Here is an 18,244-nt window from a genome sequence, read left to right as displayed (position 1 = left end):
TAGTCTTCTGATGTCAGAATGACTTGTCTTTTCTTGTTACAGACTTATAGCCAGCCTGTGCAGGTGCAGAGCTGGGCCATACGTAATTCATGGTAACTAAGATGATGGTCATGGAATAAGCTCAGCATTATCTAATGTCATATGATGCAAGGATTTGCATTGCAACACTATTCTTTTTTCTACACTGAGATCTAAATGTGAAGACACTTTGTTCTTTCTTTCATTTCCAAATTTGTCCCACAGAACTGTGTTTCTAAAAACAAGCTTTTGTGTCACTTCAGATGAGCAGAACTGACGGTATTGCAGAGGGAGCTATTCTGAAAGCAGCACGCCCCCACCTCAAGAAATGCAGTCACTGTGCTTTGCAGTGAGATCTGTAGGGAATCATAGAATCATAGAATTGCTCAGGTTGGAAAGAACCTTCAAGATCATCAAGTCCAACCACAACCTAACCATACTGCTCTAACAACCCACCACTAAATCATGTCCCCGAGCACCACATCCAAATGGTTTTTAAACACATTCAGGGATGGTGACTCAACCACCTCCCTGGGGAGCCTGTTCCAGTGCTTAACAACCTTTTCTGTAAAGAAGTTTTTCCTGATGTCTAACCTAAACCTCCCCTGGCGCAACTTGAGGCCATTTCCCCTTGTCCTGTCACCTGTCACCAGTGAGAAGAGACCAACCCCACTCTCACTGCAATCACCTTTCAGGTATTTGAAGAGAGCAATAAGGTCTCCCCTCAGCCTCCTCTTTCCCAGACTAAACAGCCCCAGTTCCTTTAGTCGCTCCTCACAGGGCATATTCTCCAAGCCCTTCACAAGCCTTGTTGCCCTTCTTTGGACCTGCTCCAGCACTTCAATGTCCTTCCTGTACTGAGGTGCCCCAAACTGAACACAGTACTCAAGGTGGGGCCTCACCAATGCTGAGGACAGGGACAGGATTACTTCACTAGTTCTGCTCACCACCTGATCCAAGCCAGGATGCCATTGGCCTTCTTGGCCACCTGGGCACACTGTTGGCTCATATTCAGCCAACTGTCCATCAGCACACCAAGGTTCCTTTCCATCAGGCAGCTTTCCAGCCACTCCTCCCCAAGCCTGTAGGGTTGCCTGGGGTTGTTGACCAAAGTGCAGGACCCAACACTTGGCCCTGATGAAACTCATATGGTTTACCTTGGCCCATCGATGCAGTCTATCCAGGTCCCTCTGTAGTGCCTTTCTACCCTCTGGCAGATCAACACTCCCTCCCAAGCTTGATCAAAAGACAAATGTGGAATGGATTCCTTGCACAGCAATATCTGGGACCAAGAAATGGGGAATTTAAAAGCTGGGATACTGAGAACGCAATGCTAACTAGGCCCTCACTCCCTTTTTCAGTCATGGAAAGAAGAAATTGATTTGCCTGAAACCTGGAGGAGGCAAAAGCTTTGACTCACTCACTCCTACAGCGAGTTCCCTGTAGGACACATGCAGCTCAGCTTAAAATGGAAAAAAAAACTGTCTTGACAAGTGGCAACTATTTTGAGTAGACAACCCTGGAATGATGTTTTTTTCCAGAGAAGAGCACAGAGCTGCTGTGTGGAGATGGAGCTAAGGATGCTCCTGTCACTCAGTCCTATTGGATGCGAGTGCACTCAGCCGTATTAAGCAGCTCCAATTTTTGTGGTTGTGTCTCTTCTCTTTGGAAGCCTGAAAGCTATAACCACCAATTCGAGTTCTTCCTAGACTTCTGGTCATGTCTTCCAACCTTAGGTTGCAGGGATGTTTGTTTATGGCTTTATTTCACTCTTAGTGCTCCTGCAGTTGCCGGAGTCTTTGTGGGCACACGAGCAATGCGCTGTTGGTGACCAGAGATGACTCATCAGCTTATCCCTGGCAAGAGGACTATGCAGGGGCTGCCACTCTTATCAAGTGTCAGCAGTCACTTGAAGTATTGATCAATGACATGATTTTTTTTGTCTAGAGGTCTTGAAGTGATGACATCTGGCCTGCCAGTCTTGCACATTCTTAGCTATGGCACTTTGAGTTCCAGTTCCCCTTCATCAACCAGGAATTTCACCAAGGTTCACTGTTTGTCTTTGTTCACAGCAGCAAGTATGCAGCTTGAATGGGAAGTGAGAGAAAATCATCTGCAAGAATAAATGAGATGGAAAGTGCAGCTTTTATTGCTTCCTTTGTGTTTTGTTTCTAATTGAGCATTTTTGGTCAGCCACTGGCATAGCAAATCAGATGCAGCTGAGACCCATCACGTTCTCAAGGCTTGTGAAACACCACCCAGAAATGATTAATTGGCAGAGGTTGCAGCTGAAGGTGACAAATGCCTTGTGATAAACAAAAGCAAGCATGTACACTGACCTAGTTTCAGCTCTGGCAGCAGGAGAAAATTCTGCATAGTCCTTTGTCATTAGACCTAACTCTAGAGAAATGGAGGTGCCTTATCTGCCACCATTAATGAGTGTGGCAGTTGTCCAGGATTCAGGAAAGAGAATGAGAAGACAATTCAGCTTTGGAACTCAGTATCTCATTGTGTACAGTGGACACAAATGCTTGTCCCTTGAGAAGGGAACTTAGGTGATGAGTTTTCTAAAATGGAGTCTAGTAAAATGTGATAAGACACTGCAATTTTTTTTTTCATAATCGTTTAAACAACAGAGGCTTCAGAACTGAGCTTTTGCTCACGTACCCCAAAATACCTTGGAGAAATGATGCAGTATGAGTTTTGAAATCAGCCCATTGCCTATTTCAGCAGGAAATGCAGATGCTGATGCCCACATCCTCACTGGTAAATACTTCAAATATGTGGACCTCATGGGCAGGTGATAATCAATCACAGCATTCATCTTTGTGAATGGATCAAGTTCTGTGTACAAGTATCTGAGGGGAAGTCATGAAATGCAGTATGGAAACTAAGAACTGTACAAAGTCTTCCTGTTTCCAAGATGTGCGTGTGATTTTCTTCAAGTGCAGCTGGTTAAGCACAGTCTGTTTCAAAAGTTCTTGTAGGAGTGTGTGTGTGTACACACATACATGCACATAAACTGATTAATGTGTACGTACATACACAGCAAAGACAGAGCTGGATCTGAACGGGGTCAACAAAGAGAGTGTAATTAGGAAGTAGATCCCAAAAGAGAAAGTTATTCTACTCTTTTACTCTGCACCAGTGATGAGAATCTATCTCTTTGACATTACCTGTTCTTTGGTTGCAAAAGTCATTGGCTGTAAGTCCTAATGGCTGCTCAGTTCAATAATATGAAAAACAGCATTATTTCAGGACACCTTGGAAACGGTTTTTAAACAATTCATGTGTGCTTTTTGTAAGTTGTTAGATCTATTATGTTTTTTTTCTACAAAATGAGGCATTTAATTTTATTTTCTATGAAGTTCTGTTTTTTTTTTTCTTCCATACTCCCCCCCATCCCTTCCCCCATGTAGTTAAGTCAAATTCAAGCCAAAAAGAGCTATTTTGATTACATTTGAGGAGTGCCAAAATGAGACCTGTTAAACAGCCAGGATGATTTTCTATATTTGATTAAAAAAAAATTGACTGTTATCATATCCTGGAATCTGCATTTCCTTTGCAGATGCTGTACCTGTTGCAGGATTTTACCAGTTGTACAACCACCTTTGTGAAAGATTCCTCATGACCAACCACATCTCCTGCCTCAGCTCTTGCCTAGGGAAAGGGACAAGGCTGCACCTCGCCTTTTGTGTCCCTTTCTGTTTGAGGAGGCTCCTGAACTGATGCTGCAGGAGATGTGGCAGGTGTTGGGAAACAGGTCACCCAGCAGCTCTCAAAGTGGATGATTGTACACTTTTTGTTGGTCATCACATAATGCTTTATTGTTCTGCAGGATCAGAAGGAAAATAATGGTCTCATTGGTAAGATAAAGGTCAACTTCTTCAACACAATTATTACACTGTACTTTCTCTTCTACAAAACACTGCTCCAGGCATAAATACCTGATATGATTTATCCTTAAAACAAACAACAATACACTAAGAAAAATTTAGCTATTTTAGTTGGTGGGAAAAAAATCTAGCAACAAAAAATAGAGGATTACATAAAAGACATTTAAGGTTTTAATTGAAAAATTAAGAAGAAACAGTACCATAGCAGTAGAAGAGGTGCTCCTACTTGGTTAGCCACTGATGCACTGGAAATCCGTGAGCCTTGCAAAATTTTCCTGCTTTTTCCTGCGGTATATTTTGGCATTGAATATGGAATCTTTCAGAAAGTGTTTTTCTGTGAGCTTCTGAGGAGCAAGGTCTGACTCTGGATCTGAGTAAATCGAAATGAAACACCGTCCTGGGCATCCACTGGATGAGGCAGAGAGGTTGGGGGATGAATTAGTGAAATTCTGCTGAATTAATCAAATGAGAAAAACCATTCAGTGCGCACGGGCTCTGGGCCAGTGGGGCTCGGCCATAGTGTGGGAAGGACATATTTGGTCTTTCAGGGGGAGGGGTGCCAAAGGGAGCGGGTGCAATAGTTTCTGTCACTCTGGTTGGCCCCAGAAGAGCTGAACAAGAGGTCAGCTGGGGCAGTCACGTTGCCTGTCTGCAAGCAAGAAAAGCAAGGAGGATGCTGGTCCTTGCTAAGTTTTGCAGTGCTATTTCAATATATTGTGCAAAGTGCATGCAAGTCCGTGGAAAGAAAGAAAGAAAAAGAGAGAAAAGCCAAGCTCTAAATTAAAAAAAAAAAAAGTAATAATAAAAAATAATAATAATAATTAAAAAAGTTGGAATCTTGTAGTCTTACATAATTCTTGAGTTAGCTGTTTCAGTGCTGTTGCCCTGGCTGTGCCACCTCTTGGATAGTGATGGTGCTAGCAGAGGGAGCTGATCTATGTGTGAAAATCTGCAAGCTGCTCTGTTGTGGGTGGAAACAGCTACACTGTGCACCTCACCTGCAAGAGAAGCAGGAGCATGTTTATTGGTATAATACAACGTGGTCTGACAAGTTTGGGGATGGCTGGATACACTTGATTATTTACTGCATATAGCATAGGGTTCAACACCTCCCACCAGGAGGCCCTACCTTTGAGTCACAAGGTGCGGAGAGGACCCCATTGCTTTCTGAGCTCCTGAACCACAGAGGTAAGGACCTAGGTGCAGCTGGATTCACTCCTAAAAGGTACAGAAACTTAACTTTTGTATGGCTAACTATGGAGTTTATTGCTAACAAATCAAGACACACACAAAAAAAAGAACAACATCACTGCCGAGCCCTCTTTTTGTAGGCCAAACAGAAAATAAAACTTTGACAAAAACCCATGAGAAACTCTATAAATCCCTTTCCCTTTTATCTCTGCTTCTCTGCCTGGAAACTGATTGATGTCTATTGGAGTTGAAATTCTGCTGTCCTGTCAGCCAGTCAGCGTCTGAAAGGAGAGGTGAGCTTTCAGAGCTTATGTTTTTTCCTTTTGTTGTGTATTAATGAAAATATGATCCTTCTTATTTATTCAAAGCTTTGCAGTATGCCATGAACATCTCTCTTTGCGATATCTGACTAGCTTTAGTGGGAACGTCTGCAGCAAGCCCTGGTGTGCCAGAGCGGTTGTTTTAGGGAATGCTTTTGTTTAGGGATGGATGATTCCATCCCCAAGAAGAGGTGCTGTGCTGTCATGGTAAAGTACAGGGGGGGAAAGAAGCCAAGTAGCTGCTTCCCTGGAAGACTACAACCTCAAAATTACTGTTGTGACTCCTTAGATGATATCACTTGGAAACTGAATAATTATATCCTATCCCCACCTGCATTTTACATGGGACAGTGGATTGGATGCTAGTGTGTCTGATGGCGAGATGACAGCTGGTGAGGTGTGTGGTGGCATCGATGGTGGTTTGACAGTAGAAGGTCAAGACCTCATTGCATACCTATGTTATGCCAGTGGTCCCCGTACTCTGTATCTCTGCTTTGGTTTCAATTTGTGTTTCAGGGCTGTGCTTGTGGGCTGTGTGCCCAGGAACCATGTCAGTGTAGAAATACTTTCTGATGTCTGTAGACTTGGGACTGGACACTAAGTGAATGATGATAAGCAAAGTAAGAGGAGGAATAGCTGGGGGAAGCTTGTCTTAGTAACGTGCCTGTCCAGTGTTGTATTGCCAGGCAGGAGCAGCTGCAAGGACAGGTTTGTTATTGGAGCTGTGCTCATCTGTGTACTCGGTGCAGGCATAGACCTTCAGACCTGTGCCCACAAGGGAGTGGTGTTGAGCCACCATTTGCATACCAGGTACAAGGGATGGATTCACAGGTTTCCTGTGTATCAAGTGCAATTTAACCTCAGTGCCGGTTCTGGTTCTGAAATACAGAAAGTTAAAGAATTTGACTTTTCAGTCAGATATGCTTTACACTGCATTAGGAATAATACAAGCATCTTGGAATTCAGGTGGTCTTCAGAATATATAAAGAAGTTGTGTGAATACACCAGTGGTTGTATCCATAATATTCTACTTATGTGTCCATGCTTTTTTTTTTTTTTTCTTTTTAACAGTTTACTGAGGGGAAAAAGAGGTGTGAGAGCATTTGGAGTCTGATTTGGAGTGTGATGTGCCTGCTCCTGGGCTTGCTGGGGGCTTGGAGCTATATTCAGCCAGACTGTGTTGATGGAGCTCTGAGCATAATCGCAGTGGTAATTACAGGGACTGTATAATGCTAGTTCATATGCCTGATTATCACACGGGGTTGAATTTTGTCCTCTGTACCAACTTAAATCAATCCTTGATTCCATCCATCCATTTTACCCCCAAGGAATGAAAACTCAAATGCCTCCTGAGGGCATCCAGAGCTCAGACTGGAATTTTTGCAGTCTGTATAAGTTTTCACGTGACTTTCTGAAATTTAAAACTTACACTTCTTAATGAGAGATGGCACTGTCCTATGCCCTCTCTAAATGAGGAATTGGTCAGAGCGTGACAATAAGTGTGTACGAGCTGACGATGAGTATTTTCTGCCCCCTAAGAATTTAGTGAGTGGAAAAATGCCAATAAAATGTGGCATCTCATTAGAAAGAAAATGAAAACAAATGCATGCAGAATAAGATTTAAAAGAAAAAGAAGAGGATTTTTAAGTCCATTACTTCATCAGCTCCATTTCTGTGTTTCTATAACCAAGGTAGAGCCATACAGATGAGGTATGTCTTATCCCAGCGTCCCACCATCCCCTTGTTATTCCTTATTAAAATAACTGAAGGAATTCCTGGCTGTGTCCAAGCAGATTCCTTGGGCTCATCCCTCCTTGCAGAGCAGATCGGTGCCCTATTTGTGTAGCACAAAACCAACCCAAGGGGGATCTCTGCCTGTCAAAATCATTCATTGCTTTACTGTTTTGTATTGCTTTCGTTTGTGGTTTTTTTTTTTTTCATTATCAGCCTCAAATAAATCTATTGTGACTGTGTTTGTATTGGTGTTTGTATTTTCCTGGTGGGAGATGAGGAAGAACAGCAGCCAGGACTCACACCCACCCCAATGTATGGAGGTGATGCGCGGGAAGTGGCTCCGACGCTGCTGCCGCTGCCTGTATGCGGCTGCTAAATCGGGTGCTGGTCCTCCAGGGCGTGCTGCGCTTGCTGTATTAGAGACTTGAGTCCATCGCCCCTGAGCCACAGCGCTGGGCTGTGTCGTGTTTGACCGCATTGCCTACGCAAGCTGAAATTAAAAGTTTAAAAAAGAGGGAGAGAAATAAACATCTCTCCCGGCCCGGGAACATTTGACTCCCGTTGGGGAGGAGCTATTTTAAAGTGCAGACAGGGAGATGGCTATTTTTTGCCCCTCAGCCAGACTGACTCAACTAATGCTCTGTATTGGCCAAAGTTGAGCGAATTCTTAAAAAGATGAATTAAAAAAAAAACAAAAAAACCAAGAACAGGAAGGGTGGCTCAGCCAGCACCAGGTAGATACGGATGTAACCTGAAAGTTTCTGAGCTATATTCACTCTGTAGATGTGAGATGTCACGATGTGCTTTGGTATTGAGGTGTGTGTTTGCATTAAGGAGACATTTGGAGAAGTGTAATGTGTAACATTATCCATAAAGCACTTTTTGGTGACCACTTCCGTCCAGCAAAGCACAATGCACACAGTGTCACCATGCTTGCGCACCACGTCCCTCAAAGGTGATGCGAGGCAGCTGGCGTGAACAGGAACATGAACACCAGTCCGGGGGCTGGGGTTGGATTGGTGCGTGTGGTCAGGATGCTCAGAGCTGGCTGTTGGGAACAGTGTTTCCAGGTGCCCTTTCATTCATTGCATTTATGTTTCTTTTGTCCCCCTGATGCTCAAAGCTCGGGATTCAGGGATCAGGGAGGTGGTGGAGTCACTGTCTCTGGAGGTGTTTAAGAACAGTGTGGATGTGGCGCTGAGGGACATGGTCAGTGCGCATGGTGGGGATGGGTTGGTGGTTGGACTTGGTGATCTTAGAGGTCTTTTCCAACCTTAATGGTTCTGTGATTCTATTCGCACCACTTTTGGGGGGGAGCAGAGAGCCATCACCTGCTGCAGGTGGGCACACCGCTGCTCACCTCCCATCCAGGGTGCGAGGATGGGGCTGTGGCCATGCTTCTGCCCAGCTACAGCAACGCATTTAGCTGGAGAATGGCATAATGATGGCAGAGCTCAGTGAGGAGCATGGCTGTCCTCCTGGTATCTCCATCCTGGGGAAAGGTGATGGACACAGGTGCTGCAGTCTATGCGTGAAATCTGGGGCGTTTTACTCCAATTTTGAGCTGTGTTCTGTTTCCCAGGGTTTTGGCTGCACACTGCCTGTTTTTGGGTTCCCTGGCGCCGGGTCTTCAGGGGTTGAGTTAGATGTGGGCCAGACGCCAAGAGCCAAACAACAGCAGGTGGTAATTGTTTAAGGCGCCTAAAATAAGGCTGGTGATATATGCTCACATCTGGCGGGGGCCAGGGGTATAATTTGGTCACAGGTCAAGAGGAAAACACATCCCACCTCATCTGCAGGGTGAGACGGAGGAGGAGGAGGGGTGTGATGGTGTGATACAGACAATGCACGTAGCACTCCAGGGGAATTGGCATGGTCCTGGACCCGGACACTTGCCTCAGTGGACCCTGGAGTTCATGCTGGATGTATCCATCTGCTGGCACATCCACACTCTGCATGCCCATAGGGATGTGTGCCCATCTCTGTTCCTTCCCCCTGCCCCACACTATACATCCCAGGGCCGGGGTCCAGCGTGGGTGCCCCATTTCCTGCACGTCATGCCTGGAAGTGTGCACTGAGGAGGTAAATTTAGCAAGGAAAACACAGGGCTGGGCCGGCTGCTTACTCCCCCCCCCCACACACACACACACCAGCAGCTGTTTTTGGGGCTGGCGTCCCGCCGGAGGAAGCGTGGGAGGCTGTTTCCCGCTGACACCTCCATGCCTGGCCCCAGTGCCATTGGCTGTCCATGGCCCCGGGCAGCAGTTAAATGCCAGGCAGCCGTGCCGGGACGGCAGCACGGGCACCACACGCTTCTACACCTCAGCTTCAGGATGAAGACTGTGCTGCTGATGTTGCTGCTGTGGGCTGCAGCCTGCGCCCACCCCGTAAGTACCCAGCACAGCCCTGAAACCAGCTGGTTCTGCCCTGAATCCAGCTGGTTCTGCTCCCAAACTTGCTGGTTCTGCCCCAAATTGACCCAAGGTGTTCTATTTGTGTGTAGGTGCCTGGCCATCTCTCTGTGCCCCAAGAGCCCGAGGTAAGATGGCATGTCCTATGGCTGTAGGGTGTCCTTTGTGGGGTGCTGATGGGGAGCAGTGCTGTGGGTCTGGGAGCTGTGCCCACTGCTTTGGGCTATTAGAGCTGGAGGGGCTTCAGCTCATGCCATCTCTGCTAACCTGGTATGCTATGCTGTGCTCACACTAAAAAAAATAGGAGTTTCTGTGCTCCAAAATGCTGTGGTCTCGGCTTCCCAGAGCTCAAAGCCTCCGTATACTTGTATCTGTGCAAGATGACATGTTGTGAAAGACCAGTGTCATGTCTGCCTATGGCTAAGAAGGGCTGTCCCTCTGCCTTGTCCTTCCATCATCCAAGGGTGAGATGGGAAGCGCTGAGGGGCTGTGGTTGGGAGCAGCAGGGATGCAGTGATGCTTGAGCACCCAATGTGCTGTGTTGCCCACAGGATGCGGCACCAGGGGACGCGGCAAATGAGCTGGGTCCTCTCCTGGGTGACGAAGACCATGGGCGCCTCCATGCCAGCGTGGGGCCATGGGACACTGGTGATGGGGATGTAGCCATTGGGAACCACGTGGAGCAAGACCTCGCTGAGCACAACGGGCTGCCCGCCTGGCCTGGGGATGAGGAGGATGACAGTGGGGATGACACCTTCGATGGGGATAAGGAAGAAGTTGAAGGGCCTTCCTATGGCACTGGGGACACTGGAGGACATGGTGACAGTAGCAGCAGCAGCAGTAGTGAGAGCGCGATGGCCCCACGCCGCCACATCCGCTACCGTGGCGGCTCCAGGTGGGGAGGAGGCAGCAGCAGCAGCCAGGAGGATGATGAGGAGAGCCTTGGGCTGGGCGGTGAAGGCATGCAGGGTGACGACCCCTCCATCTTCGACAGCCTGGGTGGCAGGCGCCGTGGCCGGGGGACCTCCGGCAGTCCCTGGGAGGATGAGAACAGCCACTCCCCAGAGACTGAGGACACCAACTCCGTGGAGGACAGCAAGGAGAAGAGTCATTCACAGGAGAATAGCGAGGCTAGCAAGTCCAGAGAGGATGGAGACAGCCCATCCCAGGAGGATGGGGACAGTCCTTCCAGGGAAGATGAGGACAGCCCGTCCCAGGAGGATGAGGACAGCCCATCCCAGGAGGATGGGGACAGCCCATCTCAGGAGGCATCAGATGAGGAGTCCACAGAGGACGGCTCAGAGGAGGCGGTGAACGTACCCCAGGGACGCAGCAGCAGAGAGGAGCAGGTGTCCGCAGAGGACAGAAGCGCAGTGTCTGACCTCGACACTGAAGAGGAGCAGAGCAGGTCCAAAGAGGACAGCTTGGAGACAGAGGAGGATGTCTCCAAGCCCGACGAGGATGCTCCAAGTGCATCAACTGAGAGCCAGAGCTCATCCCCAGAGGGCAGCCAGGAGGACAGTGAGGGCAAGGAGGACAAGGTGGTGAGCGAAGAGAGCTCATCCACCGAGAGCATCAACAGTGCATCCCCAGAGGACGATGATGATGGTGATGATGATGATGAGCACTCCCAGGAGGCTGCCAGCCGCGGGGATGCCAGCTCACTGCGCAGTCTGAAGAACCGCAGGCGGCGGCCGGGTGCCTACGGCAGGAAGCAGGCTGCCGAGCTCGACGACGACGACTGCCAGGACGGGTACTGATGGCACCGCTGCGTCATTTGTTTGTGGTGGAGCTGGGTCAGCCTCTGCTTCTGTGGACAGACAGGGTGAGGGCTGGCCATGTGGGCAGCGAGTGGTGGGGCTGGGTGTGGGGAATCCCAAGTCCTGACCCGCAGGTGGGGACATCCCAGTGCTCACTCCTTGCCCTGGCTGCTGGGAGCCGCACACGGCATCATGCCGGCACACACTGCACCATGCTGAGGGGTGTGTATGTAATATTTTGTAAGAAATGTACAGAAAGCCTTCTATTGTAACCTCTTCGTGTCCATGGCACTTATCTCTCCATGCTGAAATGTATCCTGTGTATGTCCTTAATTCACATTAAAACAATCAGACCCCAGCGCTGCAGCTCTGCTGCTGCTTTTCTCTGTGATGTGCTCTCAGGGCTGGGCAGAGGGGACACGATCAGTGGTTTTGGTACGCAGCTGGAGAGAGGCACGGCTTTGGCTCCTGTGTCTGGGATCAGGTTTCTGTGCACCAGAACTGAATCTGGAGCAGAGCAGAGCCAGCACCTGCAGAGGGGAGCCAGCATCTGCCTGCTGCTGGCTGAGAACCGGTGCTGAGCCCACATCCCTGCTGTGTGTCAGATCCACTGCAGCACAGCATAGCCCCCACAGTACCCTGAGTCCATTAACAATGCACAAAGTCCAACACAGTGCATGAACTTCTAAACTCCTCTTGGTAAAAATACCCTCCTGATGTGCTGCTGCCCAGCTCGTTGTGCATGCTTTGCAGCCCCGTGTTGCTGCTGGATCTGGATCTGCAGCAGCACTGCACATAGCATTAATTCTCTTCACCTGTCTTCCTGCCACGTAACATGGGAAATGGCATGAAACACAGATTGAGTTGATGCAAGCAACCGGATCAGGTGCTCATACCTTAGGCGTGATGCATTTAGGTGCATCCCGATGCCAAGCACGGTGCGCTCCTACCCGTGTTTGCTGTGCTTATTTTTGGTGCTGAGGTTTCCTGCCAGCATAGCTGCAGGGACATGGCACCGCCTCGCCACGCTGCAAAAATACCCACTGCATGCCGTGACGTGCTGGGCAGCACTGGGACTGAGCATGGCTCCATGGGGCAGAGCACTGGGTGCCCTCCTTGCCTTCCTCCTTCTCCTCCTCCTCTTCCTCCTCCTGGGGGGCCCTGTGTTCGTCATCACCCGCCCTAATGAGCCCATTGTGGAGCCCGCAGGTGTTGGGTTGCACTCTGTGGGGCCGAGCCCCACGTGTGGCACCACGGGGACATGGGGCTGGCTGGTGCCAGCCCATGCTCTGCCCTGCCAGCTAAAATAGGCGCTGGGTACGCGGTCATTATGCCCCAGCTTTTTTTAGAGATCTTGGGTGAAATCAGCGCTTTTAGAGTCAAAGTTCTTTTTTTAAACCAGTGTCCCTCTAATTACATTAAAAATCACCCCTGGCAGCACTCTCCAATTAAATTTAGACTCCAACCTCAGCGAGCTGTGCCTGTCCCCATCCCCATCCTATCCCCATCTCCATTGCCACTGTCGATTGCCACCATGCCCATCTCCATTGTGCCCTCCTAGTGCCACATTTTTCACCTCTTTAGCAGAGAGAGCAGTGCTAGCACTGGAAAACCGCACTGCTTTTTCAGATATTTCCTTTTATTTTTATTTTTTTGTGGCTTTTCCTGGCCCAAGGCAGCGCTGGCTGAAAGCCGTGGCCAGCCCTGTTTGTCCCCTGTAATTACGACTGCAGGGACACCATGGGCAGCTGTGCCTTTGGGGATGGGAATAGGGTGGCCTCTGGGGGCACCAGGGCCACTGGACCCCTGGGCAGCCACAGGGACCTCTCTGCCCCACTCAGATGTGGGAACAGCATGAGCTGTTCCCCGAAACATCCATGCTGATGTGGGGATGGAGGTGAGGACAGAAATTAGCATGGTCCAACCTGCACTGACGGGAAGCGCCGTGTCCCCAGCCCATGTCACCCCATGGGAGGCTGGGGCCATGTGGTGGTCTCACTGCGGTTCTGTCCTGTGTGGTCTCTTCTTCACGCTGCAGAAATGGACGTCTCCAGGCAGTCTCCTCTGCTAGCAATCTCAGCCTTCTCTCTGTCGATGCTTTCGCCCAAGGGACTGTGGTGAGGTCACTCTTTCTTCTTTTTTGGGTTGCTTTACAGTGGCAGAATTTCCCAAAAAGGGAGGCAGCAAAAAAAAAAAAGAAAAGAAAAATAGAAAAAAAAAAAGAAAACAACCCCCAAACCAGATTTCCCAATATTTACTTTAACCAAGGCCCAGCACATTATTATACCCTCCAGCCCTGGCCAGACCCTCAATTAAGTGCCGTGGTGCATCCCTCCTGGCAGCGAGGCATGTCAAAATTTGGGGGTTTTCTGGGCGGGCAGAGCCAGGGCAGGGCGGTGATGGGCTGTGGCGGGGGGGGCCGTGGCTGCCTTATATCCCACAGGGCAGCAGCCGCAAGAAATCAGTGCTGGCCCAGTGGCACCATGAGGACGGCACTGCTGCTTGCCTGCCTGCTGGCCACCGCCTCCGCCTTGTCGGCGAGGAGCTGGCTGCGCAGAGCCCGGGCGGGTGACTCGGAGGAGAACGCGGTAGGGTTGTGCCACGATGGCACTGGAGCATTGCAGCCCCCCAAGCCGTGGGGCTGACTCCCTCCCTCTCCTGGCAGGTGCTGAAGAGCCGGCACCGGTACTACCTGTACCGCTACGCCTACCCGCCGCTGCATCGCTACAAGGTGGGTCCGTCGGGTTCCGCATGTCCCCAGCCTCATGTTCAGGGATATTGCCCCAAAAAGCTGCCGCTGGGCTGAGGCCGTGATGCTCATGACACAGATGGCCATGGCTCTGCTCTCCCTCCCCATAGGGCAGTGACTCCTCGGAGGAAGAGGGGGATGGCTCAGAGGAGGAGGAGGAAGGGGGGGTGAGTATGGGCCTCCAGCACGGAGAAATTTAGGGACTTGCATCTGAAGCATCCCACAGCTTTTTGGATGAGTGTGAGCCTCTTGTCGTGTCTCCTCCTCACTCCACAGGCACCGTCCCATGCAGGTACACAGGCAGCAGGCGAGGGGCTGACCCCCGGGGATGTGGGGCCAGGGGGTGATGCTGCATCCCCCCATCAGGTGAGCTCTGTGAATTCAGAGCCCTGAGATGTGGCTGATGCCAGGTTATTTATTGTCCCATCCCTGTGTGCTGCAGGGCTGCAAAGGGGGCCAGAAGGGCACACGGGGGGACTCAGGCGATGAGGACAGTGATGAGGAAGAGGAGGAGGAGGAGGAGGAGGAGGAGGAGGAAGAGGTAGAGGAGCAGGATGCCAGTGTCAATGGGACCAGCACCAACACCACGGCAGAGGCACCCCATGGGAATAGCACCGCGGCGGCTGAGGAGGAGGAAGATGATGATGAGGAGGAGGAAGAGGAAGAAGAAGAGGAGGAGGAAGCTGAAGCCACCACCGCTGCTGCCACCACTGCGCAGGATGAGGCAACCACCCTGGGCGATGAGCAGCGCTCTGAGGCCACTACGGCTGGGGAGCAGTGGGAGTACGAGGTGACGGTGGGGGCCCGTGGGGACGAGGGTCCCACTGAGGGCAACTATGGAGACCAGGAGGGGCCAGCACGTGGGGACAGCTACCGCGCCTACGAAGATGAGTATGGCTACTACAAGGGGCATGGCTATGACATCTACGGGCAGGATTACTACTACAGCCAGTGAGCGGGTGGTGGAATGCGCAACACCGCGCTGGCCTGGGTATTGTCATCCATGTATCGTAGAAACGCAATAAAGCAACGAGTGGAGCTCGCGCACCTGGCTTGGTTTGCTTCTGACCGTATGTTGCGTGCACCTTGGGGATCCCTGCAAGTCATGGGGTTATGGTTGTCTGGGGTGAGGACTTTGCACATTGCCTTCTTCCAGCCAGCAGAAAGCACCTCAATGTGGTCCCCTCCAAAAAAGTGTTTTGGGGCATGGTGGGATAAGTGCAGCATCTAATGGCGGAGATAAGGCAATACCCAGGCAATAACCTCGCTACATTGCACCTTGGCCAGCCCCACAACCACAAATGCACCGATAAGGCCCTGGGGTGGCCGCCAACGTCAGGGCCAGGTCCCCACGTCAGCGCCAGCATTCCCATGGCCCTGTCCCCACGGCAGCAGGGCTGGCTGGGCACCGCACTAATTATCAGGCAATTGCGGCCCCGGGGCAGATATTTATACATCGTGCTTTCTGTTTGTGCGGCCAGGTGGAACATTTGATAGCTGCCTGCCACCACAGGCACATTTTTAGATGGAAATTACTCCCCCCCGGCACCCGCGGACCTTGACAAATGGCCCTGGGCTGGAGCTGATTGGCTCTGGGCACCCCTGGGCAACTTTAAATTTCGGCACAGGGCACAGAGCCCCCAGCATCGCCTGCGGAACTGGGCTCCAAGCAGCACAGGTAACCCCTTCCCGGCCACCCCCAGAGTGCACCGTGGGGCTGCACCTCACAGCGGGTCATGCTGTGCCCCCAGGAGCCGGTCAGGATGCGTGCAGCCCTCTTCTGCCTCTGCCTGCTGGGCACCGTGCTGCCCACGCCCGTAAGTATGGCACCGCCTCCGGGAATGCCCCATTGAATAGCCCATCTAATGCCCCACTAACTGCCCCATCAACCACTCTGTCCAATATCCCATTAACTGACCCTCTAACTACCCCACTGAACACCCCATTATCTACTCCATTAACTATCCTATTGAATTCTTCATCCACTATTCCATCTAATACCCCATCAGCTATTCTGTAAAATACTCCATTAACTGCCCCATCATGTATGCCATCCAAAATCCCATTCATTATCCCATTAACTAGTCTACTAATTATTTCATTGAATACCCCTTCCAATATCCCATCTAATACTCCACAGAATACCTCATCTGATACTCCAACTACCTCATTAACTACCCAGTCAAATACCCCATCTGACATCCCATGGAATATTCCATCAAATATCCCATTAACTATCCTATTCAATACCCCATTAACACTCCCATCAAATATCCCACTGGGTACTCCACCAAATACCTATACTGCAATCAATAACCCCATCAAATGCCCCATAAACTACCCCATCAAATACTCTGTTAACTATCTCCATCAAATATATAGTTGACTACCCCACTGACAACCCCATCTAATACCCCATTAACTAACCCATCTAGTAAGCTATCAAATATCCCAGTAGTTTCTCTGTCAACTGCCCTATTAACTAGGCATTGAATAGCCCATCTAATGCTCCATTAACTAACATACTAGTAAACCTACTGGAATATCCCAGTATATACCCTACTGACTACCTCATTAATTACCCCAGATTAATTAGATTAATCATCTAATACTGGTGCTTTCCTGCCTGCAGGTGCCACCTTCGGCCAGGGCAAGAGGAAACTGCCCTGGACAGCACCAGGTAGGTCACATACCACTAAAATGAGTGTGGAAAGGGAGAAAAACAAGACTTGAGTGCCATGGGATGGAGACATGGGGGGCAGGGGGCACATAAGAGATGTGATGGGAGGAAATAATTCTTTTCTCTTTCATCCAAGATACTGCTGAAAGGTTGCAACGCCAAACACGGCTTCTACATCTTCAATTACTTGTACTCCATCTTCACACAGAAGAACCAGACACAGGTCAAGGTAAGCAGGATGGGGGCACGGCACAGGATGTCATGGTGTTCCTACTGCCCTGCACCCACCCTCCCCATGCCCCCACAGAAAGAAGAAGGTAACCACCAGGGCACAATCCATGGCCGCTGGCTGGGTAAAGTGGATGGGGAGGCCCCGGGGCAAGGCATTGGAAGCAGCCATGTACCAGAGGACCAGGACAGCCCCAAGCCCCACAGCCACATCACTCCAGCAAGCAAAGGGGAAGGCCGTGCTCTGCGCCCCAGTATTGGTGACAGCAGTGGTGTGCATCCCACCTCGACCAGTGTGGAAGGCAGTGGCGACATGGGTTTGATGTTGCTGGGGGAGATCATCGATGGTGAAGATGGCCTCCCCCAAAGCGCCCACCCTGATGGACTTCATGGAGATGGCAATGGTGGTAACGGTGTTACACTGGGGGTCCTGGTGGATGGGGCTGTGACAGAAGGGAGGGAGAGGGCCACTGATGTTGAGGGGGCTAGGGGTGAGGGTGGCAGCCATGCCACTGTGCCTGACCAAGGGCAGGTGGGCACTGTGGGGACGGGAGACTCTGCCATCACCTCTGTCACCAAGAAGGAGGACGTCCACGTGGATGCGGAAGGCATAGATGAGTTCGCATACTTCCCCGATGTCACCATCACCCAGGGACTGGACAGTGAAACACATATCTCTCCGGAGGACGAGGTGAAGATTTTCATTGGAAGGGCCAATATCCAAGTGGGTGAGAATGACAGCAGCGTAGGCGGCACTGGTGCTACCAGCGAGGCCAATGTCATCCCTACGGTGGTAACTGCCAGGTCCCAGGGACATCCTGAGGAATCGGTCACCATAGCCACCCTGCACCATGGGGACAGTGCCACCAGCAGCCCTGGGGGCCACCCTTCTGCAGGAAACAGTGGTGCCACTGCCATCCACAGCAGACAAGAGCTGGGGGCCCCGAGCCCCTGGGAGAGCACTGACGGCGATGTCACTGTCACCATGGCAGCCGGTGGCCAAAGTGTCAAGGGGAGAAGTGGGCAGAGGCCAGTGGGAAGACACAATCTTCCACCCACCATGACAACTCAGGGTGCCAGACGCACAGCCTCCTCAGGGCTGACTACGGGGGACTGCAGCACTGCTGCCAGCACACCACCCGAGAAAGGGAGCCAGGCGGCCACTGCAGGGCAAGGAGAGAGCAGGGAGGTGGGGACAGCAGACACAGAGAGGCACAGGGCCAGGGTCCAGCAAGAGGTGGCACCAGCACCTGGCGT

General features: G+C 50.7%; 3 protein-coding genes across 6 annotated transcripts in view; all 3 read left to right on the top strand.

Annotated features, from left to right (window-relative positions):
* Positions 9,011-11,702, top strand: DMP1 (dentin matrix acidic phosphoprotein 1). 2 transcript variants are annotated; one of them, XM_021396301.1, is made up of 3 exons: positions 9,015-9,546; positions 9,663-9,698; positions 10,122-11,702. In XM_021396301.1, exons 1-3 carry the CDS (start codon positions 9,379-9,381, stop codon positions 11,328-11,330), a joined length of 1,413 nt encoding a protein of 470 aa, XP_021251976.1. In that variant the 5' UTR covers positions 9,015-9,378; the 3' UTR covers positions 11,331-11,702. The 2 variants fall into 2 exon arrangements, with proteins under 2 accessions (XP_021251977.1, XP_021251976.1); XM_021396302.1 differs by lacking the exon at positions 9,663-9,698 and having other exon boundaries at positions 9,011-9,546.
* IBSP (integrin binding sialoprotein) lies at positions 12,769-15,131 on the top strand. 3 transcript variants are annotated; one of them, XM_021396824.1, is made up of 6 exons: positions 12,769-13,227; positions 13,369-13,447; positions 13,996-14,061; positions 14,190-14,246; positions 14,356-14,445; positions 14,522-15,131. In XM_021396824.1, exons 1-6 carry the CDS (start codon positions 13,172-13,174, stop codon positions 15,032-15,034), a joined length of 861 nt encoding a protein of 286 aa, XP_021252499.1. In that variant the 5' UTR covers positions 12,769-13,171; the 3' UTR covers positions 15,035-15,131. The 3 variants fall into 3 exon arrangements, with proteins under 3 accessions (XP_021252499.1, XP_021252498.1, XP_021252500.1); XM_021396823.1 differs by having other exon boundaries at positions 12,769-13,447; XM_021396825.1 differs by lacking the exons at positions 12,769-13,227; positions 13,369-13,447 and adding an exon at positions 13,807-13,918.
* LOC110398455 (ovocleidin-116-like) overlaps positions 15,590-18,244 on the top strand; it is a 3,859-nt gene continuing 1,204 nt past the window's right edge. The window contains exons 1-5 of the mRNA XM_021396104.1: positions 15,590-15,757; positions 15,831-15,896; positions 16,712-16,759; positions 16,896-16,988; positions 17,067-18,224. Coding sequence (XP_021251779.1) covers positions 15,605-15,757; positions 15,831-15,896; positions 16,712-16,759; positions 16,896-16,988; positions 17,067-18,224 — 1,518 coding nt within the window. The 5' untranslated portion in view covers positions 15,590-15,604. The remainder of the gene's footprint in view (positions 15,758-15,830; positions 15,897-16,711; positions 16,760-16,895; positions 16,989-17,066; positions 18,225-18,244) is intronic.

The sequence above is a fragment of the Numida meleagris genome, chromosome 4, assembly GCF_002078875.1.
Source record: "Numida meleagris isolate 19003 breed g44 Domestic line chromosome 4, NumMel1.0, whole genome shotgun sequence".
NCBI classification, from domain to species: domain Eukaryota; kingdom Metazoa; phylum Chordata; class Aves; order Galliformes; family Numididae; genus Numida; species Numida meleagris.
This window is presented reverse-complemented; position numbering and strand designations above follow the sequence as displayed.